General features: G+C 32.3%; 2 protein-coding genes and 1 long non-coding RNA gene across 7 annotated transcripts in view; 1 reads left to right on the top strand and 2 right to left on the bottom strand.

Annotated features, from left to right (window-relative positions):
• The window catches only part of LOC106665363 (semaphorin-1A-like), a 61,076-nt gene extending 45,970 nt beyond the window's left edge, over nucleotides 1-15,106 (top strand). For both annotated transcript variants that reach the window (XM_014391734.2, XM_024226931.1), the window contains exons 4-20: nucleotides 6,828-6,924; nucleotides 7,040-7,091; nucleotides 7,196-7,258; nucleotides 7,335-7,442; nucleotides 7,507-7,594; nucleotides 7,661-7,765; nucleotides 7,848-7,936; nucleotides 8,774-8,915; nucleotides 8,997-9,199; nucleotides 9,462-9,604; nucleotides 10,221-10,303; nucleotides 10,413-10,635; nucleotides 10,713-10,855; nucleotides 11,318-11,368; nucleotides 12,947-13,015; nucleotides 13,075-13,255; nucleotides 13,395-15,106. In XM_014391734.2, coding sequence (XP_014247220.1) covers nucleotides 6,828-6,924; nucleotides 7,040-7,091; nucleotides 7,196-7,258; nucleotides 7,335-7,442; nucleotides 7,507-7,594; nucleotides 7,661-7,765; nucleotides 7,848-7,936; nucleotides 8,774-8,915; nucleotides 8,997-9,199; nucleotides 9,462-9,604; nucleotides 10,221-10,303; nucleotides 10,413-10,635; nucleotides 10,713-10,855; nucleotides 11,318-11,368; nucleotides 12,947-13,015; nucleotides 13,075-13,255; nucleotides 13,395-13,557 — 2,003 coding nt within the window. In that variant the 3' untranslated portion in view covers nucleotides 13,558-15,106. The remainder of the gene's footprint in view (nucleotides 1-6,827; nucleotides 6,925-7,039; nucleotides 7,092-7,195; nucleotides 7,259-7,334; nucleotides 7,443-7,506; nucleotides 7,595-7,660; nucleotides 7,766-7,847; nucleotides 7,937-8,773; nucleotides 8,916-8,996; nucleotides 9,200-9,461; nucleotides 9,605-10,220; nucleotides 10,304-10,412; nucleotides 10,636-10,712; nucleotides 10,856-11,317; nucleotides 11,369-12,946; nucleotides 13,016-13,074; nucleotides 13,256-13,394) is intronic.
• On the bottom strand, nucleotides 10,983-24,417 carry LOC106665364. Of its 4 annotated transcripts, XM_014391735.2 has the most exons (5): nucleotides 24,185-24,411; nucleotides 22,738-22,807; nucleotides 22,405-22,538; nucleotides 11,286-11,347; nucleotides 10,983-11,210 (listed from the first exon to the last, which is right to left on the bottom strand). In XM_014391735.2, the coding sequence occupies exons 1-5, from the start codon at nucleotides 24,218-24,220 to the stop codon at nucleotides 11,195-11,197; spliced, it is 318 nt and encodes a 105-aa protein (XP_014247221.1). In that variant the 5' UTR covers nucleotides 24,221-24,411; the 3' UTR covers nucleotides 10,983-11,194. The 4 variants fall into 4 exon arrangements, with proteins under 4 accessions (XP_014247221.1, XP_024082700.1, XP_014247222.1 ...); XM_024226932.1 differs by having other exon boundaries at nucleotides 10,983-11,347; nucleotides 24,185-24,417; XM_014391736.2 differs by lacking the exons at nucleotides 10,983-11,210; nucleotides 11,286-11,347 and adding an exon at nucleotides 17,996-18,104 and having other exon boundaries at nucleotides 24,185-24,407.
• Nucleotides 15,050-17,188, bottom strand: LOC112126919. The gene is made up of 2 exons (XR_002910308.1): nucleotides 16,137-17,188; nucleotides 15,050-15,925 (listed from the first exon to the last, which is right to left on the bottom strand). It is a non-coding gene; the product is annotated as an uncharacterized LOC112126919 (long non-coding RNA).
• Nucleotides 24,418-25,241: the final 824 nt, after the last annotated feature.

Below are 25,241 nucleotides of genomic sequence, written 5' to 3'. Positions count from 1 at the left end.
AATTAAGTATGTCGAAGCAACTGGGAGAAGGATTTTGGGCGTTCCGACTCCTGAGATCGAAGCATGTTATATTGAAGCTCATCCCAGAAAAGAAAAAAAAGGCCAATTCAGTTTCGTACAATCATTTTTGAATAACAAGTTAACATAAATACAAATTGCATGGTAGTTCTCATTTGAATTACGAGTAGATTTTATGTCAGAACGTATAAAAGGCAGGTGTTGGGAATTTTGGGGTCATTGAAAGTGATTTCCCCAAATTTATCTTTGCTGGTGTTTCTCAGGGCAGCGTTATAGCCACCACACTTTTCGAGGTGTAGGGAAAAAAGAAAGCGACTATCTGAAGATGGTGTACAAGAGAGAAACCAGTATAACTTGATAGTGGTCCCCTTCTTTAACCTGTCTTTAAATTGTCTAAATAAATTGTCTTTAAACCCAATTCAACCAAGGTAAATTTTGCATAATGACGCAATATTGGAATAAAATTAAATAACCAATTGACAAAACAAAAGGAAGAGAACACTTACAAAAATGGATCTTTTCACACGCTCTAGCACGAAAAAAAAAATTTATTAAAAAAAAACCTACTTGAAAACAAATGACATAAACCAAAAAAAGAAAAAGATCACCGCCTTAATAGTATAAAAAAGGAATGATTTTCTGTTTAATTTGGATGTGCCACAAAGGTCTGCTTCTTTAGCGTCTTGAACAGAAGACAGCCACCGAGAACTTCCATTGTCGGGAGGGGGTCTTCAGCCGATGATGCCTGAGTTTCGGTAAGTACACGATAAGCAGAAGGCACATTGATTGCAAAGCTGCTGTTCGAACAAGCCTTGGTTAAGGTTCTGGAATGGGCTGAAGGCGCTACCACAGACAAAAATACAAGGGACGTTATGATCTTCACTGATAGACGAGTAATCTAAAAGATTGTCATAACTAGAGAATTCACAATCGGAATCGAGCATACAGGCTTTCTTTAGCTGGATACGAGCCCATGTAGGAGACATTCTCTTGCTGCTGACAATTTCGCTAAACGCTACTTCGAAAGGATCCGCCGAAGTTCTTCCCTAGTATCACCAGCCTAAGAGGAAGGTTTAATTTCTTTTTAACCAAACATATAAAAGAAAGAATGTAGTCTACTTAGACCGCTTTGGCATTGTGGCCGATCCCAACTGCAGCTGTTTCCAGACGTTGGCTTCAAACATTGGAGCATTATACTCAAGTTCACTATTTTCGTGGTCCGCTTGACCAATTAATACTTTACAATTAATTTAGGTTTTTAGTTGAGATAAAAAAAAAGTTAATGGCACGAGAGGGATTCGAACCCACGACCTTCGGCTAGATACGCCGCTGCTCTACCACCTGAGCTATAGTGACCTCGATCCACTCGGACATCAACTCGCCATCTCAACCCCATCTCATCATCTCAACTAAAAACCTTAATTAATTGTAAATTATACTCAAGCTTTGAGCATCAACGCCGACAGTTCATTAAAACATCTCGCTAAGCTGGCATCGCTGGACCTCACTCTGGATGAGGAATACAGCAGTACCTCGTTCCTACATCCTATCAGGCCTTGCCGAATAATCTGCTAGCAGGGGAGGCCAACTGGCATAATACATTAAAAGGGATATGAAGATCTTGCGCAGTATCGCCCACTGCAGCTGTGACAGCAGGCATTGTAGCACATAATCAAGTAGCCTCATTTTTAGCGTCAACGCTCTCACCTTATTAAAAGATTTGTTCAAGAATATCATGACCAATATTTTTGTTATTTTATTGCTAACAACCTATCTCGGCATCAAACCCCCCTGACTTTGTAGACGATAGGCGATACTCGCAAGCAACTCTCTGTCGATTCACTAAAAACCATGGAATCTCGGTGTGAAAAGAAAATAATATTTAACGCATACTCTTGCGACCCTCATTCTGTGTACTTCAGTAATATACCCCTCCTAACTACGGACAAGGTGCGGTACCGTACATCGACAAACGTCTGACGTGGAATCCCCACATTGGAAGCCCATAGGTATCGGTAAATTGGACACGAACTTGGTTTCATTGATGTTCATTTTCCATTGTCCATACACGATATCTCTGAAGGTTTCCGAAGCAATTGTAAGAACGGGGTGTAATCAAAGTGTAATCTGGACTTCTTCAGTATAAAGGAGAAATACAATTAGTCCAAGCACAATTCCTTGCCGTACTCCCAAACCCAGAGAGAAGTCGGAGTCCTTGTCGAACGAAGAAAGGGTTAATATTGTCCAATTAATGGTAATCGTTCCCCCGACCTTATATAACTAATAAAACTTCGGTCTTCTCCACAGTTCATATAATTAAACCAATATAAAGTGGTAAATATGATGAAAAATTTACATCACTGCAATAAACCTAATAAGTAAATCCTTGTACAAGTGTCTTTTTACGGTGTTGGATCTTTGACATGGTGAACTGACTTTCAATCCGCATATTTTGACAAATTTTAATACCCTTTAATTATTTAGCTTAGTAAAGCTTTAGTAAAATATTGTAAGGTTGTAAAGTTTAATACGACAAAATGTCACGCAACCATGAAAATGAACTGTCCTCTAGCTGTCCTAAATTCAAAGAGGCTCTTTGTTAAGATGCATCAAGATTGAAGATTGAAGAACTTTTCAAAATCACGTTTGTACTATTCAACCCTAGAAAAATATTAGTAGTTAAGTTGTAAAGCAAATTCTATGATATTCGCCTTTTGTACTTTATACAACTTGTTGGGTGTAATGCTAGGATGTTAAAAAAAACTTGTGCCTAAAAACAAAGAGGTTTTAATATAAATAATATAGAAATAACATAAATTTTACTCATAAAAATATAAACCATAGTTTTCTTTCCTTTTGCCTTGAATTTCTTGTCAAAAAGCCATACTACTTCAGTTTTTGAATTTTACTTTCTCGCTGACGCACCTAAGTCTCTCCTTAAAAAATGCACCATTAGCCGGAAAAGACAGTCAGATGGCATGAGGACAGGGCGACAAAAGCAAGGTGAGTAACTCTTTCCTGTTCAGGGAATTTTGAATTGTCTCAGACTTCAGAGGGTTTCGACATTCCTTCCCTAAAAGATCAAAATCATATATTTTGATTTTAAAATTTCTTCTACCCTAACGAAGCTAATTTTAAGTTAAAATAAAGTAATAACTTATCGGTATTTCGTCCTCAAAGTTTTCCGTCTCTGGCAAATCACGACGAACCAATCTTGGCCGGGGCTTTCGTAGGGTGGCATTTGAATTGTTAGCCAATATTGTGGCGAATCGTGGTAACATACGACCACTGAACCTGAGGTTCGTCTTAAAACGCCTTGCGTTCACAGTTTGAAACATCTAAACCGAAACGTGTTACGACACCCTTTCTCCTTCCAGTGCACAGATTTCTTCAGCCGCCTACGCACTTTTTACCAAGTGCCGAAGAAGAATCACGAATTCTTTATTCGGACGTTCTTTTTGCAATGTACGACAAAAGGCGGTAATTATCCTATTTGAACAAAATAATCAAATTTATCAAAAATTTTCACGATTTTTTTAAAAACATACTATTACAGTTTTGACGGGCATTCCGGCCAAGACACAGTTGTCACCTGTAGCCATATCAAATTTGACGGCATGGTAAATTACTCCCCTTGTCTCAACATTATCATTTCGTTCCTGGTTGTCATAAAAACGAATTGTGACTCAAGCGCGTTGATGACTACGCTCACCTTGACTCCTCACAAGCCAGTAGTTGATGTCAATTCTAACGCCACCAATACAGATATGTCCGTTGGAAGCTTATACAGTTTTTCAACAGATTCTGACTTGTATAATAATGTAGGTTTTTAACGCTTTGCACATATGAGGCTATTAAAATTCAATACTTGTATCTGGAGGCTCGTAATATCCGATGGAGGAATCGTTCAGTCTTCTTTTTAAGATAATTCTTTTTTATCCTTACGTAAAACAACGAATTATCTCAAATGGAAATACAATCAAGAAATATATAAAGTAAAACAAAGGAGCGAGTGAGGAAGAGAGATTCAATGAATGAAAAAGGCATTCATAGTCATAGTCGCCCAATTTAGTCTCATTTGACCACTCTACATCCAACGACGAGAAGAGGGGGAGAGAGAGAGAGAGAGAGAGAGAGAGAGAGAGAGAGAGAGAGAGAGAGAGAGAGAGAGAGNAAAAAGATAGAGAAAGACAAAGATATGGAAAGAAAGAGAATATAAGAAAGGAAGAAAAAGAATGAAAGAGAGAGAGAGAGAGAGAGAGAGAGAGAGAGAGAGTGTGTGTGTGTGTGTGCGTGCGTGCGTGCGTGCGTGCGTGCGTGTGTGTGGTCTGAGAAAGGGCAAAGAGAAAGAAAGAGAATAGAAGAAAGGAAGAAAAAGAATAAGAGAGAGGGAGAGAGAGAGAGTGCTTCTTTTGTATTTTCACATGCTTCAATTATAAATATAATACAGATTATTGTTTTACAATGTTACATTTTTAATTTAATTTTTTTATTATTGTTTTATTTATATATGTTTTTAAGATGCACCTCACTGGTAGAGAAAGAGTATAGATGGATACATATAGAGATATAGAGGGAAAGAAAAACATAGAGAAAGAGAGAATAGAATGGAATAGTATTTGTTGTTGTATACAGCAAGGTTTTGGTATTGGAAAATCAAATTTACAAAATTCATTGACAGACATAAAAGCCTGCGATACCATCACATTAATTTTTTTTTTAAATAAATAAAAGACAGGTTTTGGGCAAACAATTGTAAAATTTGGGCATCCAGTGATTTGTATAATTTTCTGACTGTGTCACTAGTATTTGGAACATATAATTTTAAAGTTTTAAGAGTAGAATATTTTTTACATTATTTTCAGTGTCAAATTTACTCCTATATTTATGTACATAAATTACTCAATAATAAGTATAAATACATGGTAGGGTGAGCAGCATTAAGAGAGAAAATATACAAAAAGACATATATAACAAGATAGAGAGAAATAAAAGAAAGGCTGATAAAGAGAAAGAAAGGAAGAGAGTGTTTACTATGCAATTATCTTGCTCATATTTCAATACATCTACCAATTATGTGGGATTAGAAAGTTGAGTGTGTTTTATTCACCCACTGTGCTTTATTTGAGATTCATGTCGCCTCACATCACATTTAAATTCCTTAAAGGACCTTGGGGAATATACGCATATTGTTTATCTTGTACTCTCTGCCAACTTATCAAATAAATTGTTCGAATCTTCATCAATATTCTTGAGGTGCGTTTGAACGAAGACGTGTGGCACATATGCCAGTTCAATTTGGCAGCCGCTGTTAATTTGAAAACTGTTTCTATGCAGTACAAATGTTTCACATACATTAATGCTTAGTAATCATAATTTATTAAAATTTGCATGCATTGTTCCGACAGTATATTGCAAACCTTGAACAATTATTAAAATTCATTTTTTCCATGCCAAACATTTCATTAATTATTATTGAAATGTAAACCGTGTCTCCTTATATAATATACTTTTTTTTCCATTTTGAGAAATGTGTTACATAATTTTTTCCACACTGAACATTTTCCCCTTTAGGTACAGGTTTGATTATTTTGTAAATAGAAAATTTAAAGCATTATTTTTTGAAAATCACACATTAAACAATAATATAAAAGATTTTCAAGGTCAGAATGATACAGTACTTAACAGAAAAGATCTTTTTCATACGATACTTCAAAAACAAGTACAAAAATTTACCCACACTACTCCTGATTTCCTCTCATGTTGATAAATTATCGTGAACAATTACACATAAAAAAAATTTTGATGTAATTAATAAAGTCAAATAAATAAGATAATAATTTAATAATATATGAATAAGATTTGGTAAGATATCTCACTTTACTGTGACAACAAAATCCTTATAAGAACATACAGCCGAGCGGATCTTAGTACATAAAATTTAAAAAAAAGTCTGTGAATGCATCCAAAATCTCCAAAACCTCATGATATCTTGGATGCCAAGGCACAAAGCTATTTTGGGTAATGAATAAGCAAACATTCTGCATCCTGGAACTGTATCCTCATCATCATCATCTTGTCAGCTTATTTATATTGAATTATTATTTACGAGGTCTTTGAAACACTGATTAATGAGAACATGTTAAGGAAAAATAGCAATCTCTCGACCTATTTGCTCAAGTGTAGCACATAGATAAAATAATAAGTAGTATAAATATTTCAAAACAATACAGCTTGATAAAGATTTTATATTGGACAAGTGCAAACATTTGCACAGGCTACTTGGGTTTTTCTTTTTAGATAGAAAAAATAGATAGATAGAAATACATTATTTTACAATTTTGTGTACATCATGATTCATGTGTATAAAAGTATATAAACATGGAATTAAATCCGTCTGTCGTCAGAGAATGTTGAAAATTGTAACACATAATTGGAAATTGAAAATTAAACATAAAACTCTGGATATACGAGCATTAGTGTAGATCATAAAAAGAATTGAAATAAGTACACAGAAAAGTAATGAGTTTTTCGTCCAGATCATTAACTTTTTTTTATGATTGTGGTATTTAATGAAGGAAAGGTGTTTACAAAATTGAAAATTAAATTCCTGGACTATATGGTATCTATACTTCCAGGCGTGGCAAACATACCATATGACCTTTTTTGTTAAACAATAAATAAATGTACTTCAAAACAAGCTTACCTCACTTTCCAAAGTCTTCCTTTTAAAATTTGCTCTAATTAAAAAAATGGTTAAACATATTTTTATTGCTTTGATACCAGTTGACAGACTTTATTTCTTCTAGATGAAAACCAAATCCACAAGTTCAAAGGGAATGACAGTTTCACAGACTTTTTCAAGTTGCTTGAAACGGATTATCACAGTGTTTTAATTGGCTCAAGGTAAATAATATTTTTGTCTGTCTTTGCATGTTTTGATTCAAAATTTATGCAGCAAAGCATGCAACAAGTGTCGAAGTTAATCTAGTATGAAAGAAAGTAATTTTGATTTTTACAGAAATGCTGTGTATAACATCAGTATTGAAAACCTCTTAGAAAATACTAAGCAGGTAATTATCGTCACACATGGAAAAAATGAATATTTAAATAAATATATAATAAATAAATGTATATTATATTAGATGAAACTCTAACTTTGTTTTATTGTTTTTAGAGGATAGTATGGAATCCTACAGGTGCCCACAGGGAACTGTGCTACCTAAAAGGCAAAACTGAAGTAAAAATTGTCCTTTTATTTTCCTCATATCCGTATCATGTCAAAATATATTAAATGCCCTGTTCTCTAATTGCAGGAAGACTGCCAAAATTATATCCGAGTAGGAGCCAAATTAGATGAAGATCACTTTTTAATATGTGGTACAAATGCTTACAAACCTTTGTGCAGGCATTATAAATTAAGTGTAGGTGTTTCAATCTCGCAGTTTAAATCCGTAATATAGTTTTATAATTTGTCACGTTTTACAGGAGAATGTTATGAAAGTTGTCAACGAGAGCGAAGGTCATGGCTGGTGTCCGTACGATCCCAATCATAACAGCACTGCCCTTTATACAGGTATTTAAAATTTTTCTGTCAATTATTTTAAGAGGAAATTTTATCAATAACATTCAAATTTTATAGACGGACACGTTTACACTGCTACTGTAGTAGATTTTGGAGGAGTTGAATCTTTTATATATAGGGATCCTTTGTCTACAGAGAGATCAGATCTAAAGCAGCTCAATGGTAATACTTGATATTTGTTATTTATTTTTCATCATAGTCTATAAGTGTTAATTTTTAATGATGTGTATCTATTATTTTATAGATGCGAGCTTTGTAAGCTCCATGAGCTACCAAGATTATGTATTTTTCTTCTTCCGAGAAGCTGCTGTCGAATATATTAACTGTGGAAAGGTAAAGCAAATCTATGACAATATTAGGCCATTGAATTTTTTTCTTATCACCAGTTCAAATTTTATTTTGATTTTTATTATATAAAATAGTGAAATATTTGGTACATAATGTAAAAAAATTTAATGTGGGGAAAAATTGAACAACAAAATTTACTTGAGTACCTTCTCAAACATTTTCCAAAATATTCCATAAAAACCTATAATTTTCCTAAGCGACATTTACAACTCAGTTCTTAGAACTACCTACTTCAACTCACTGGAAATTGTCAGTCAAAACCCATTCCCAAACTTCAAAAATCTCAGCATCACCATACGTATTATCGCATGATCAGTTTGCTGCCATTACTTAGAAAAATCATTGGAAAATTCCTCCTGAAATACTAAAATATTCCATCTTTGGATGCTTTATTTTCATTAATAAGTAATTTACAACTATGTCAAAGCATCCTTGATTCTATCCTATATTCACTATAAACCATCATCCTTTCAGCAAACCCTCAGACCTAGTTGTGGCCTTCAGAACCTACAAGTCAGTCTGTCATGTGAAGAATTGTTCAAGAAACAGATCAGACTCAACCAAATCCCAGCAAACTTTACACTTCGCCCCTTTACAACTTTGTTTCCTCTCCCAACATCCTATGCCGTCTGCTATTTGGGACTTAACATAGGCAAAAGACTTGCAACTTCAACCTCTGAAGCATCCAGTCACTCCAGTCCAAAAGCCTTTGAACTATTGCCAAACTTCCTACTGTGTATCCAACCTTATTTATATAATTTAATAATGTTTTTATTTACACTTGTGAATCAATTAACAAATATTTTACATTTTTAAAAACAGGTAATTTATTCACGAGTGGGAAGGGTATGCAAAAAAGACAAAGGTGCACCCCATCTTTTTGGTAATAGGTGGACCTCCTTTACCAAAGCAAGACTGAACTGCTCAATCCCAGGAGATTATCCATTTTATTTCAATGAAATACGTACGTTTTCTTCCCCTATGTTTATATATACTTATAAATGTAACGTTGGATTTAAACTTGTGCATTTCTTTCTTATTCTAGAATCTACAAGTGACATCATCGAAGGGGTTTATGGGTCGAAACAAGTTAAACTTATTTACGGCGTATTCACGACTCCAATAAATTCTATCGGCGGGTCTGCGATTTGTGCATTTTCTGTAGATTCGATCATGGAGACGTTCAACGGCCCTTTCAAGGAGCAGGAAAGCATGAACTCGAATTGGCTCCGTGTATCTCCATCACGGGTAATCATTTATAAATTTCAAAATACCTTTGTACAATTTACTCGTAGAAAATTATGTTGTAATTAGAGGAAATACTTTTATCAAATGAGAACGTAGGAAAGATTTTTTTCTTCTTGTGTTTCTTCTTCAAATATTTCGGTGGGCAGTATTGATTGCAATCTTCACTACTCAAAAATTCTTCCTCATTGTTGTTCCTATTTGTATTTGAATTCACTTCACTACATTTAAATTATTAATCTAATTTATCTTAATATGTATGTAGGTACCTGTACCAAGGCCTGGCCAGTGTGTCAATGACAGCAGGACGCTGCCTGATGTTTCCGTCAACTTTGTAAAAACTCATCCTTTGATGGATCAAGCAGTCCCTTCATTTGCCGAACCGCTTCTAGTAAGAATTAGTTTAAGGTAAGCATTTAATACCTATTAATATATATTTTATAACCTAATATCTGTGGTGTTTCTATATCATTTCCTTTATTTATACATTTCTGTTTTCCCCTCTATATAAATCTGATGTTTTTAATAACATCATTATTATTAAATTTGTAGTCTGTACATTAATTTATGTTAAACTGAGCTTTTTTTAAAGAGAAAATATTATGCTGTTGGCTTAGAATTGCAATTATTTCATGTGCTAACACTAGATGATGTATATTTATCAAATATTATTTTTACTGTTTAAAAGTGTTAAAACTAAAAAAAAGAGTAAATTCTAAGAAATAAATCGCACTCTTTCACACCTTCCACTTGTTCTTTGTCTTTTGATCTCTCTTAGTTTTCTTCCCTTCAAATATTAAAAAGTTCCTTAGCGTAACAATAAATAAACATAACATTTTTTCAATAATGCATGTCGAAGCATTGATTTTTGTTACACCCTATCCATTTGTATTAATCTGCTAACAGTATTTTGTTTCTTTCCAACTCAAGTTTTCCTTTGGAAATTTGCAGTTAGTACTTGAACATATTTTTGTAATGTTTTAAATCTTTCTGATTTTCTTATAAACGATAATTTTCTTTTCAGAAATCGTTTTACCGCTATAACGGTCGACCCGCAGGTTAAAACAATAACTGGAGAACCAATGGATGTTCTTTATATTGGGACTGGTATGTAGTCAGACAGTATTATATACATTTTTATTTTTTTAATATTTGTGAATTTATACCAAATGTAAACATAAAAGTTTTTTATTATTTATTTTATCTTTTTTGTTAGATGATGGTAAAATCATAAAAGCAGTCAATTACATTAAAAAGAGCAAACCGGAAGAAAGCAAAGCTTTCTTTACAGAAGAAATACAAATAAATGGAATTAATTCTGCCATCAAATCACTTTCAATCACAAGGGTTCCAGACAAGCCTCCTAAACTTCTGATAATAACTAATGATGTTGTCCATACAATTCCATTGTATAGATGTACAAACATAAATTCATGCAGGTGAGAAATCAAAAATTAAATTCATAAGAACTATTTTGTCGTATCATTTTTTTAATTTTTTTGTCCTGTTTTTGCAGAGAATGTGTGGCGATTCAGGACCCATACTGTGCTTGGGACTCTCTATCAAATTCTTGCGTAGCCCATGGAGAATTTGCTGGAAACAAGAAGAATTTCTTACAGAATATCGAAAGGGGATCTCATATTTCTTGTCAACCACCGGGTAAGGCCAAATAACAACAATAATTTATATTTTTTAAGATTTTTTTCTTGTACTATAATTAATACTCTATCGTATTGTTATAACAGTATGACTATAATTCGTATAGAGGAATCCTGAAGACAAAGAATACGCACTACACAGTTTTTATTTTTATTTAAAAAAAGTTATATTATTACAAGAATAAATTAATTTATAATATGATCACAAAATCATGTAAATTAGATAGCAGAGATCATTCATTTGACTGGTATGTGTAGGAATGATTTATTTATGAACACTTGACCCTTTGATTTCACTTCAAAGTCGATATTACATTGTTTATTTGTCTTTGTTTTCCAATTACTTCATCAAGTAGCTTGTGTGAAAAAATAAAATAAAAAGTATATTAATACAAAAGCATAATTTAAAAAAAAAGTGCAAGTTAACTAACTTCTCAATATTAAGTTTAATGTAATATTTCAGGCCAAGTGAAAACTGGTATAGCAGCAAGCCCTGCAGAGAAAGAGGTTACTGGTGAGTTTTAAATTTAACAATAATTATATTAATAATTAGATGATAACAAAAATATTCAAAATGTATCTGGATCAAGTGAGATTGTAATAAGTACAAATGAAATATAATATATTTTTATCAGGCCATACGCTTCATTCATAAGACTTGTACATCGTTTTACTACTAAGTTGTCTCTAACCCTAACCGTACCTAATCTGACTTAACTTACTTGTCCCTAATGCCATAACCTATCATAGCCAAAATTTTGTTCTTATTGGTATATTTATTAGATTTCGTGGTCCACTTGACCAAATAAATTCTTTTCAATTAACTAATCTTTACTTACGGTTTTGGTTGATATATATTTTATTTGGTCAAATGCAATAAGCAAAATTAAGTATACTTCACTAAAGCTCTCCGTGGCCATTTCATTTGTCGCCTAGAATCAAATAGATTTCACGACATTGGAAAAATGGCAAAAAGGAGGGAAAATTCAAAAAGGTGGGGTTGAGATGGGAAGTTAGTGTCCGAGTGGATCGAAGTCACGATAGCTCAAGTGGTAGAGCAGCGGCGCATTGAGCCGAAGGTCGTGGATTCGAATCCCGCTTGTGACACTGACTTTTTATCTCAACCAAAACCTTATTGGTATAGTTGTGATTTTTACTGTAATTTGTTATTACACGAGTGTAATAAAGAGATAGTAAAACAGAAAGAATAGGTGGAAAGATTTAAAATATATTTTAAACCTAACCCTACATAACCTAGCAACCTGTTCTAACCTAACTTTTCTCTTATCCTAACCTATGATTTTGTTGCTTATATTCTCCATATTCAAAATCTTGTTCGTATTGCTACAGTTGTAATTTTTAACTATAATTTTTAATTACAAGAGTGTGAGAAAGAGATATAGCATAGATAGATGGATGGATAGATCTATTAAGATAGAGATAGAGAAAGGGAGAGAGTGAGACCATATTTCGATCCACTGAAGTATTTTGTGTGAAGTATTTTATACTTCATACAAAGTATAACGCGAAGAATAGGTGGACAGGTTTACAATAAATTTTATTACTAACTTGTCTCTACCCTACCTTACTAACAACCTCTGTTCCTTACCTAACTTTGTGCCTAACCCTAACCTATGATTTTGTGGCTTATATTCAATATAGACAAAATGGTAAGAAAGGAAAGAAAAGAGAAAGAAGGACCATCGATCTTTGGGTCCACATGAAGTAACTATTATACTTCATACAAGGTAAATACAAAGAATAGGTGAAAAAATTTAAAATATACTTTAACAATAACCCTACCTAACCTAAGTTAAATTATCATCCCTACCATAACCTATGACAGTGTTACTGTCATTCTCCATAGTCGAAATCTTGTCCCTATTGGTACAGTTGTGATTTTTAGCTATCATTACATGAATGAGAGAAAAAGAGAGAGAGAGATAGAGAGAGACCCCATTTTGGGTCCACATGAGTCAATTATTAATATACTTCATACAAAGCAAAACAAAAAATTGGTGAAAAGATTATAACGTATTTTAATGTGTTGTTATCTTGTTACCCCTTTACCTTATTATTGTTTTTATTTCAGAGGAAGGAAGGAATATTGATTTATTCAATTGCCCGAAGTGCTCTATTTGTAATCCAAGTCCCTGTGCTGGTAAGCACATTTTTTTTTTTTAATTTATATACATATTTTGACATTTGGAAACATTCAAGGAGAAAATGGCATCGGAGGACAAGAAAAGATAGTCATATACACAGCTGACACATTAGGAATGGTCGTAACTACTTCTGTACTGGCAACTCTGGTTATCGGATTTGTTGCTGGATATTTCTGTTCCCGTCATTTTCGTCCAGACAACGCTTATACGAATATGCCCCTTCACCAACATAACAGGTATAAAATAATAATGTTAGATCAAATGGTTATTGTTATTTCAGACAGAGAATGTCCTCTGTGTGAAATAACAACTCTCTCCAAAATAATTGGTTGATTATTTTATTGTTTAATGCTTTTTTTTTTGCTTTTTTTTTAGCAATATGAATGGAGAAGGCGCATCGTATTTATCACCGTGTGTGAACAACAAGTCGATAAACCTGCTTGTGAATGTCCCTCCAAAAAATGCCAATGACAAGATTGCCAACACAACTTCCGATAATAATAAAACGTTGCAAAAAGTTAAAAAAACTTATATATAGAATTATTATTGATCTTTGAAGCATATTAAAAGTGCGAACGATGTGTTTCATGCACATGTAGGTCGGCATAAGAAAACGTGAACTAGGTTTATTTGAAACTTTACATGTTTTCTACATCATTCCCTATTTAAAATCTGACAATACAGAACCACCACCTGTTATTTATTGTTATACTGTTAAATTTTAATGAAGAAATCAAATGAAATATCTTGTGATATATTATTTATATCAGCATGGCTGGTTCCCATGTCTCTGCTGTTTTGTTACAACCTAAGTGTTGTAAAAAAGTTTTTTAAATTTTTTAAATCATTTAAATCTTATTGTTACAACATTATATATAGATAAATTTAATTATAATTATCACGATGAAAGTAAAATGGGAAAGTTTATAATAGGAATTGAAAATTTATAATCGTTGACTATATGACCAGGAACTATCTTTTTTTTATCGTTTTTATTTTTGTTTTAAAATGTGTCTTCATTGTTTTAGGGAAAAGAAAAAACATTTTAAAATGAAATCTCTTTTCTGGTTATTTAATTCATAAAATTCATAGGTCGAGACATATTTGACAAAGGAATTTGGTCGGATGTGTGCTGAAATGAAAACTTAATTAATAGATTTTTTCTATAAGTAAAATAATTTTTCAAAAATCCTGCTAATAGATACTCTTAAATGTCTACCATAAAGGGTCTCTTAATGTAAATATGTCGAAAATGTAAATGATTTTAGATGAAATTGTATATAATTTTACAAACTTTCACATTCTTTCATGTTAAAAAATAAATAAATAAAAACAAAAGGAAATGTAAAATAATCTTGTAAATTGTATATTTTGTTTATTTTAGATTTATATATTCCAAAGGAGTTTGCCAAGGTAAAGTTTGTTTTACATATTCTTTGAAAATTTATTTTTTAAAACTTGACTGTGATCTAAGAGATAATTTTCAGTGTAATCTTTAATTAAGGAAGTAATGTAAATACTCAATGTGATTAACAAGCCATGACATTAAAGTCAAAAATTTTGGTCACATCCATTTTAATTTACAGTACAGTGTTTACAAAAAAAAAAAAAAATCATTGTTGTTAAATAGAACTGAGATCTCGTTTATTTTTGTAAAAATATAAATTTATATTGTCACATAAATACTTCAATATTGTAATCTTAGTTGTTTGTAATTTGACGCATAATTATTATTGCTCATTAAGTACTAAAAATTGCATTAAAATCTTTAGAATCTTTGAAGATATTTTAGTTTCTATAATAGATGAAATTAAATAATATATAAACAAAGCCTTGCTCATTTTCAGATGTATATCTAATAAAGTATACTATATTTGTGTATATTTGTTTTTAGTAAAAATAGATTCTTTTTTAGGGCTTGTGTATTATTTTTATTACAGAGTTCCAGTTGTATTCATACTATTTAAAAACGATAAAGATGTTTTATGTTTTTTTACGCAATGTTGCAGATAGGAATGTATAGTTGTTAGTTTTTTTAAACAGTAGGCTTTAAGAAATCACTAAAGTGGATTAAAGAGTGTAAGTAATGTGTGCCTTTTATTTCTGTATGCGTTACAAAATTATTAATAACTGTTCCCTTCATGCATCTGTTAAATTTTATTGATACAAGGATGAACCAAGGTTTTATTGCATAGTTTGCAAGTTATTGAGCACAGCCGTGTATTGTCAATCTTACCAACACCCCTTGTCAAAAATATTGCAATACCTTGAGATTTTGTATTTTACTATAACATTGGCTTTATATATTTTTTAATTTTTCAGGGAGTTTGATTAAAATAACAAATTCTAAAAATGAATAGTTTCGAATTTTAACCTAGCCTGATTTAACCTGACTCAACCCGTGTGCACTACCCGGCAATGTGAAAGGAATTTGTGAACTTAACCTAAATATATATCGGTATTAAAATTATGCACTTTTAAGTTTTTATATATTAATGTCAAATCAAACCAATTGTGCCCAATTTGGATGATTTCATGGCTGATATTCTCCACAGTCAAAAATTGTGTTCTAATGGTGTAGTTGTGATTTATAATGTTATTGTATGAGTGCGAGAGAGATAGGGAGGAAGGAAGAGAAAAATATTTGGTTTCATAGGGAGTACTATTACACTCAATACAAGCAAAACACAAAGTATAGGTGGAAAGATTTATAACATATAACTCAAACACTACCTGACCTAACAACCTGTCCATACTTAACTTGGCCCTAAGCATAACCTTTCATTTTGAATGAGAGACCATATTTCGGTCCATATGAAGTACTATTATACTTCATACAAGCTAAGCACAAAAAAAGGTGTTAACATGTATGTTAACCATTTAAAAAAATGTATTTTAACCCTAACCTAACAACCTGTCCATACCTAACTTGGCCCTAAACGTAACCTTTCATTTTGTGACTGATATTCAACATATCCAAAATATTTTTCTTATTCATGTTGTTATTTTCAACATAATTTATTCTATGAGTGAGAGACCATATTTTGGTCTATATGAAGTACTATTGTACTTCCATTTAAAAAAAATGCATTTTAACCCTAACCTTCCTTACCTAACCTAACAACCTGTCCATACCTAACTTGGCCCTAAACATAACCTTTCATTTTGTGAATGATATTCAACATATCCAACATATTGTTGCATTCAACATATTGTTCTTAATCAGGTTGTTATTTTCAACATAATTTATTCTATGAGTGAGAGACCATATTTCGGTCCATATGAAGTACTATTATACTTCATACTAGCTAAGCACAAAAAAAGATGTTAACATGTATATTAACCGTTTAAAAAAAAATTATTTTAACCCTAACCTTCCCTAACCTAACAACCTGTCCATACCTAATTGGCCCTAAACATAACCTTTCATTTTGTAACTGATATTCAACATATCCAAAATATTTTTCTTATTCATGTTGTTATTTTCAACATAATTTATTCTATGAGTGAGAGACCATATTTCGGTCCATATGAAGTACTATTGTACTTCATACTAGCTAAGCACAAAAAAAGGTGTTAACATGTATGTTAACCATTTAAAAAAAATGTATTTTAACCCTAACCTAACAACCTTTCCATACCTAACTTGTCCCTAAACATAACCTTTCATTTTGTGACTGATATTTAACATATCCAAAATGATCTTTCTTATTCATGTTGTTATTTTCAACATAATTTATTCTATGAGTGAGAGAAAGAGAGAGACCATATTTCGGTCCATATGAAGTACTATTATACTTCATACTAGCTAAACACAAAAAAAGGTGTTAACATGCATGTTAACCATTTAAAAAAAATGTATTTTAACCCTAACCTAACAACCTGTCCCTAACTTAACCTTAACCATAGCTTATGATTGTGTGTCTGATATTCAACCTAATCAAAATCCTTTTCTTATTGGTATAGTTGAAATTTTCATAATTTGTTACTATATGAGTGAGAGGGAAAAAGGGAAGAAGCAAGAGAGAGAGTCCATATTTGGGTCCACATGAAGTACTATTACACCCCCACAAGCTAATGACAAATAAAAGGTGGAAAGATGTATAACATATTTTAACCCTTACCCTACCTAACCTATGGTTTTGTGTCTGATATTCAACATAGTCAAAATAAATTCATTATGTTTAGTGGTCAGATTGATTAAATTACTTCTTTTAATTAATTATTCTTTGTATGTAAGGTCTTGGTCGAAATTAAAAAGTTAGTATCACAAGCGGGAAACGAACCCACGACTGTTGGCTCAATACGCTGCTGTTCTAACCACTTGAGCTATGACTTCGATCCACTTGGACACCAACAACCCATCTCAACCTACAACCATTCGAATTTTCGAAAAATGGCAAAAAGGAAGGAAAATTCGAAAGGTAGTAGGTTGAGATGGGGAGTTGGTACTTGGTGTCCGAGTGGATCGAAGTCACGATAGCTCAAGTGGTTAGAGCAGCGGTGTATTGAGCCGAAGGTCGTGGGTTCCATTCTCACTCGTGACACTAACTTTTTCATTTCGACCAAGACCTTACATACAAAGAATAAATTGATAGTTAAAATAGTTTTTTTATTGATATAGCTGTGATTTTCACCGTAATTTATTGTATTAGTGGGAGGGAGAAAGGAAAAAAGATACCTTATTTTAGTACACATGAAGTACTATTATACTTCATACAAGCTAAACACAAAAAATAGGCGTTAAGATGTATGTATTTTAACCCTTACCCTACCTAACCTAACTTGACCCTAACCAAAACCTTTAATTTTGTGTCTGATATTCAACATTCAACATTTTAAGCATAATATTTTACTAGTTGAGTTACTACTAGTTTTTAGGTAAACCAATAAATATAAATTTGAGAAGAAAAATACACTGTTGCAACTTGCATTGCTTCCTTGTAGTCAAAAAGATGGAAAATGAAAAAACAAAGTTATATATAATAACTAATTTATTGGATACAAATAATAATACAATAAATTAAAGGAACTCTATTCAAACCTCCTACATTGCACAAGACATTTTTACACAAGGCCTCCAGACTGAAACAAATAAATATTAATTCATAAATACAAAAAGATAACATCAAAATTAAGATTAATAATCGTGGCTAGTTTGAATCAAATTCAGTCATAAGATATTTGAATAAACAATTTAAAAGAAAATATTTTAGCTTAATTTTATTGCTGTTGACCTGGTTGGCCTATTCTCACTGGTTTTGTCGGCCAGGCGTGTTATAAAATTTTCAGGCTGTGAGCTGTCTTGTAAATGTTTTATCTCATAAGTTTTCTTCTGATAATCTTCATTATTCTTTAACAATTTTTTATATACATAATATATTAAATAGGTTATTTAGTGTAGGGTGTTGAATGCCCTATATGTCCTAATTAATAAAAAAAGTGCATTTAGTTGTAAAAAAGCGCTAAAACAGAATCAATGCAAATCCACTTCATTTTAACTTGACACAAGCAAACACCCACAAAAGTACGAAAAGCCGAATATAACTTTTTTAACTTAATATAGCAAAATTTAAGTACATTGTTATTTTATTACTTATATAATCAACTGTTTTTAATGAAACTTTTTTTGGTGAAATAGACACCTGTCCTTCACAAAGTCATTGGATATTTGAAGAAAATAAAACAATAGAACCGTATATAACAAAAACACAACATTAACACATAGATAAGAAAAGTAACAAAAATGCAGGCTAGTGGGCTGGCGTGCTTTTACTGGTTGGGGGAGGAGTCACAGAGGGACCTCAGGGCCAAAACCTGAGGATGTGAACTTTTTCATAATGGTTTAATTGTAAATAGTTTTTATCCACACCCTCCAAGAGGGGCTCCATAAAGTCATACATATTAAAATGTAAAGCCAAATACAGAGGAGCCCCTGAGTCCTCCCTGTTCAGCAGTGGTGGCTGGTTGGTTAGTTACAAGTTCCTCAGAGTTGACACAAACACACACACACACATACACATATATAATAATCATGTATGTATTACATTCCAATAGAAATGAATTTAACATTTAATCCTTAGATCAATGCTGTTCGTGTTTTTGCAAAGTAGCTTATATAGCAAATTAAACTTTCTAACAGTAGTAATAATATCTGGTATAGACATACATACATACACATACACTGTTTCATAAAGACAAAGATAGCCCTCGCTTGTTTTTTGCCTTTAAAAAAAATTACTGAGCATTCTTGCCAATGGGCTCTAGAAGCTGAGAAAATAAAAATATTCACAGTAATTTACATAATTTTTAAAATATAGTTTTACGCATTGTTGTGCATATATAGGTTATTACATATCAGTTAATTTTTTTAACCTAGGATAAGAAAATAATATAGACGATTGTATTAAATGAGATTTAGATAAATAAAAAGTTGCAAAAACCGAGGCATTTTTAGTAAAGAAGTCAAAAAAATATTTTAAAAACAAAAAACCAATTGGGATTCATTTTAAGCACCCTTCAAAGCCCTTAGTACAAATTTTTGTAGCAAACAAAACTTGAGCTAAATCAGTTAGGAGCAATTTTGTTTTGCTTATTTCCAGTGTTTATTTTTTAGTTAAAAATTAATAACACCTCTGGATTTTATCCAAAATGAGTGTTAGCACAACCATTGGAAAGCTGAACAAAAACCTTCAAATGTTTCATATTATATTTCCAGTTCTAATTTATGTATGGTATGCTAGTTTGTGCCATTAATGTGATTATAAAACTTTTCGACCTCTGCTAAGTATTATGGATCGATGTAGTTTCAAAGTTATTACCAATTTTTTAATTTTGTAACAAAAATCATCATCAATCATAAAAAAAAAAACTGCTTTGCTACTTGGTCATACAATAATCATGTATGTATTACATTCCAATAGATATGAATTTAACCCTTAGATTGATGCTGTTCGTGTTTTTGCAAAGTAACAGTTGTAATAACTGTGGCCAATACTGAAATAGTAAGACAAAAAAAAGTTGTAATAACACTGAATTTGGATAAATTACAGAGATGTTTTGGATTTTTTAGTGGAACACCGGACATCAGGGGGAAAAATCAAATCAAAATTTTGTTTGTTATGATGAAAATTAGTATTTAAGGGTTTTTAATGGTGACTGAAACAAATCCGAATTATTTTTTAATAAAAATATTTTTTGGCATGCTTTACTGAAAGCTTCTTTTTGATTTTGTAACTTTTTACATATCTTATCTCATTTAAAACGATCATGCTTATTATTTTCTTATCCTATGTAAAAAAATAATATGCAGGTGAATATGAATATTTGCCAAAAAGAGGGAAATTTGAAAAAATTGTAGGCTGGGATGAAGAATTGGTATCTCGGGGGGACTGAGTCACGATTGCTCAAGTGGTTAGATCACCGCCATATTGAGCCAAGGGTCGAGGGTTGGATTCCCGCTCGTAACTCTAATTTTTCATCTCATCCACACTTTAAATAAAAATTAATAAAAAATAATAATTTAATAAAAAACACTTCAAATAAGATGCAAGATAATATTAAATGAGATTAGATATAAAAAAAGTTTTAAAAAAATTATAGCAAACAAAAAAATTGACATTTTTCAGGTCGATCACCCAGGGCCAATTTTCTTTCTCCGATGTCCAGGGGTCAAACTTAAAACTACGTAACTCCTGTGGATTTTATCTAAATTCAACGTTACAACAACCATTGAAAAGCTGAATTTCTCTACTTTTACAACATGTCAACAATGTTTAGATTTTATGTCATTATAAGTGAGAAAAATAACAATAAAATCAACAAAACCTCTTCAAACATTTTATTTTATATCGCCTGTTATAATTTATTTAGAGGTGACATTTGTGCCATTATATGTAGTATACATGTACCCCTGTGATGTTTCCTGCTATAGTTGAGTTGTTTCAAAGTTATCATCATATTTGTGTTTTTTGAATAAAAATCAGAGGCATTTGGAAGGTGAAAAATTTGTAAGAAAAAAATGTATTTTTCGATTTTCCCAAAAATTTGTGTTAATGGGTTTTCGGGGTGCAGAAAACTAATATGTATAAAATTTGTTTCTTGCTAAACAAATATCTTAACCTACTTTGTTCTAGTTGATTGGTCTAAAATTGTGTATTTCAATATGAATTCTATGACTAGATAACAAAGGTAAAAAAATTATTATCCCAGGTTTAAAATAAAAAAAGACATGTACAATTGACTCTTGTTAATTCAAAACACTATATCTTGTTAATTCAAGGACCACAATAATAATTCAAATTATGAAGATGTTCGGATTATCAAGAGGAAAAAAATTGTTACGAGTTGATAAGCATTTTTTCAAGTTGTTACTGAAATTTTACATATATAAAATATAGCAAAAATAATGAAAAAGCAGAAATAGATCAACTGTAAAATTGAACATTGTTATGCATTATTTAAAAAATCGTAATGTGGTGTTTGCTTCAATGTGGCCTGGTGTCCTTTGTTTAAATGATTTTCCGAAGTGGCCAGTGATGAGAACACATGGACAAACTAACTGAATGCAGGATATGACAAACTAACTGAATGCAGGATATGACAAACTAACTGAATGCAGGATATGACAAACTAGAGAAAATTTGAAGAAACTTTAGGCTGTAGGAGGAAGTAACCAGCAAGTTGAAATTTGGAGGAATATAACAAAGAAAACATGCAAATTATAAAGGTGGGAAGTGGCTCCATTTTGATTAATAGCATGCTTTTCTCCCCTTGTTATGAAAAATATATTGTATTGCCGAATGTAATAAAAAGGAAATTTTTTTTTTGATTTAACAAAGTGACCTGCTGAGAAGTTTGTATTATCAAGAAATTCAAATTTTTTGGAGATGGGATCGAGGAAGTGGTAGGTCGAACGCAGCTCTCCTATACCAGGGATCGACTTGTGCATCATAGGTAATCCTGCCTTCGAGAGTTCAAGGTGGGAGAAGCCTGGCGTTAAGGGCATATGGCTAATGTACTTAGCCAATAGTCTTATGCAAATACCTAGCTTGTCTGTGTTCTTGCCCGGTCCTGGATAAGGCGGGAAAGAGCAAGAGATTGTTCATTTTAACACTGTTTTTTTTAAATTTTGTATTAACAAGAGTCAAGAAATGTAATAACCTTGAAATACATGCACTTACATTTCTTGGCTCATATGGCCCATTGGCAAGAATGCTCAGGCATGAGTTTAATATGTTTCAACCTAGTATCACCCAAAAGATTATTAAGATCGAGTCAAACATGTTTAATAAAACGTAAATTGAGTACGTTGAGTTGAGTTACTCTTGACTTTAAAAAGGTATCAAATACAAATATTTTATAATAAAACAAGTTTTCTCCTTACATTAATAGCTTCAATTTCATAATTGTCCAAGGGAAGTCTTCTAAATCTTGCTGGTAGCTGGTACTCCTCAAGAGAATAAGAAGTAGACTTGGCAGGCTTCGCAGCACTCACTCCTTGGGAGGACTGTTGTGGAGCTACAAGACAAGAGTTGTTTTAAAAATTTATATAAGTCGTTGGCCTCATTAAGAGTCTTAATACGAAATCAATTTTTTTTTTTTTTTTTTTTTTTTTTTTTTTTTTTTTTTTTTTTTTTACACCAGCCGTGCTACTTACTATATTAATTACTAAACAAACATGCAATTATTAAAATTAAAATAATACTGGGAAAATTACTCTGAGTCGTATGACATGAGTCCACGTGTCCTTTTCGAAACTTAATCAGAGGTATGTGAGGCTTGATGACCTGAAACATTAAAACAGTTTCTTTAAGTTAATGAAAATATTACAAGACATGAACACCATGTCTCTACGTTCCCTGGGTTCAGAGTACATATTTTTCCTGTCTGCAGATACATTTATTGATCTTTATTATATATTTCTTTGAACGGATGTCTTGTCAGTTTGCACTGAGAAGCTTTAGCTTCATAAAGAATATTTTTGAAAGTTAGTTGTTATAATTTGTTTAAAAATGGAATTGATAATGTCTTATACAGTCTGCTTTTAAAATAATATAAATCAATTTAATTACAAGAATTTTTAATTTCAATTCTTCTATATTTGTTGTTTTGTGCCAAAGAGCTTACTATATTAAAGGAGGAAATAGATTTTTTTAAATTAAAATTTGAGTTAAGCAAAATGTGTAGAATCACCTTTTAGGCACATCATGCACAAACCCATACTGAAGATGGCACAATATCAGTACGCATCTGGCAGACCAAACCAGTGATGGTTAGGCCAGAAGGATCAGACTACATTAAAACTTGAGTTAAACAAAATGTCTAAATTTGCCTTTTAGCAATATCATACTTGAACAAAACCATCACTGAAAGTTGCTAAATATCAAAACGAGTTTTACAGACTAAACCAGCGATGGCCAGACCGGAATGGTCAGAAAAGATCAAACTAAATTAAAATTTAAGATAAACAAAATGACTAGATTCTCCTTTTAGGCACATCATGTTCGATCATTGCAGAAACCCGTCGCTGAAGAAGGCAGAATACCTGAACGCATTTGACAGACCAAACCAGCGATGGCCAGACCGGAATGGTTAGAAAAGATCAAACTAAATTAAAATTTGAGATAAACAAAATGTCTAGATTCTCCTTTCAGGCACATCATGCTCGATCATTGCAGAAACCCGTCGCTGAAGAAGGCAGAATACCAGAACGCATTTGACAGACCAAACCAGCGATGGCCAGACCGGAATGGTCTGAAAAGATCAAACTAAATTATAATTTGAGTTAAACAAAGTGTGTATTTTGGATCATCTTGAGATTTGGAACTGCAGATCTTCAGGTTAATATCAAGGAGAGATTTGACTCTCTCTTAAAGCTAGATGCTAAACACAATTAGCAAATTGCACAGACATCTTTTCTCCAATTGATTCTCAGAGATTCGCCATAGTACTGATTACAAGAGAGATTAAGTGTACTTGTTTTGGAAATTCTGAATTTGTTAACTAAAAAACAAAATGTACGGAAATAGGTTGGGTATACGTACATAGGACAGGTGATTTGTCATATAAGGATTTATCTCATCAGATTTTTTATGAACAAAACATCACCCTTTTTCTTATGTATTAACTTTAAATAATAATTGTAATAAAACTTTTTTTTGTACCTGTGTAACGGTTAAAAAAATCGGTGACGTTCTCATATTAGATTTTCCCCCTTTGGGAACGGAAATTCGGCCAGTTTCACTCCTCTGAAAGGATCCTGCCTGATAACAAAAGTGGGATTAACTGCGGACTTGAGATTGTTTTCCCTTTTTTTCCAAAATAACTTTTTCTCAGATCGGCTCGCGAAGGTTTCCACCTTAGAACTTCAGCTGATAGCGATAAAGCTTTTCTCCGAATGCAGCGCAATTTCTGTTCGAGTGGCGTCACATGGAAAGCATGTATATTGTGGAGGAACATGTTTCGTATCCTGAGAATAGAGAGTATAAACCTAATTTTTTTTTAAAACGTTCTGCATAAAGTTTTATTTTTGGGTCTCTCGAAAACAAAGAGTGTAGCTTGGGTGCGTTCCTAGATGTTGCACAAGCTTTTGATAGGGTCTGGCTCCCGGTCGTGCTTTATGAACTTTTAAATGCTTCTTACCCACTCTTTATTATCTTATCATGATATCCTATCTGACCGACCGCTGCTTCAGATTGAGGTGTGGAAACGAGTACTCGGAGATCAGACCGATACAAGCCGGCGTCCCACAAGGGAACATTTTTGGTCCCCTTCTTTGTATTATTTATACTGCTGACCTACGTACGCACCCCAATACCTTCATCACAACCTATGCGGACGATACCGTAATTTTGTCCTCTAAGACCAATCCTTCCCAAGCTACCTCCAATATCCAAGAACAACTTGAGATTATCGAAGACTGTTGCAAAAAGTGGAGGTCATCATTGAATGAAAGAAAATTTACTTAGTGAACATTCACATTGAAAAAACAGTCTTGCATTCCACTGTACATCTGTAAGAAAGAGAGACCAACTTCCATCCAAGTCAAATACTTAGGACTATACCTAGACAGCACAAGTGCAGAAATTAATTGATTTTTAAAAATGCTAATATTATCTTGGTATGGAAGGTGTGGATAAGCATGGCACGTGCATTAACTTAATGATGGGACTTTCTTTTATGTAATTAATCTTATGGGTGGAAATGAAGAATATTTTATGT

This window comes from Cimex lectularius, unplaced genomic scaffold, assembly GCF_000648675.2.
Source record: "Cimex lectularius strain Harlan isolate CLEC.00 unplaced genomic scaffold, Clec_2.1 scaffold9, whole genome shotgun sequence".
Taxonomy (NCBI): Eukaryota; Metazoa; Arthropoda; class Insecta; order Hemiptera; family Cimicidae; genus Cimex; species Cimex lectularius.
Note: the sequence above shows the minus strand (reverse complement) of the source record. Positions and strands in the feature narration are given on the sequence as shown.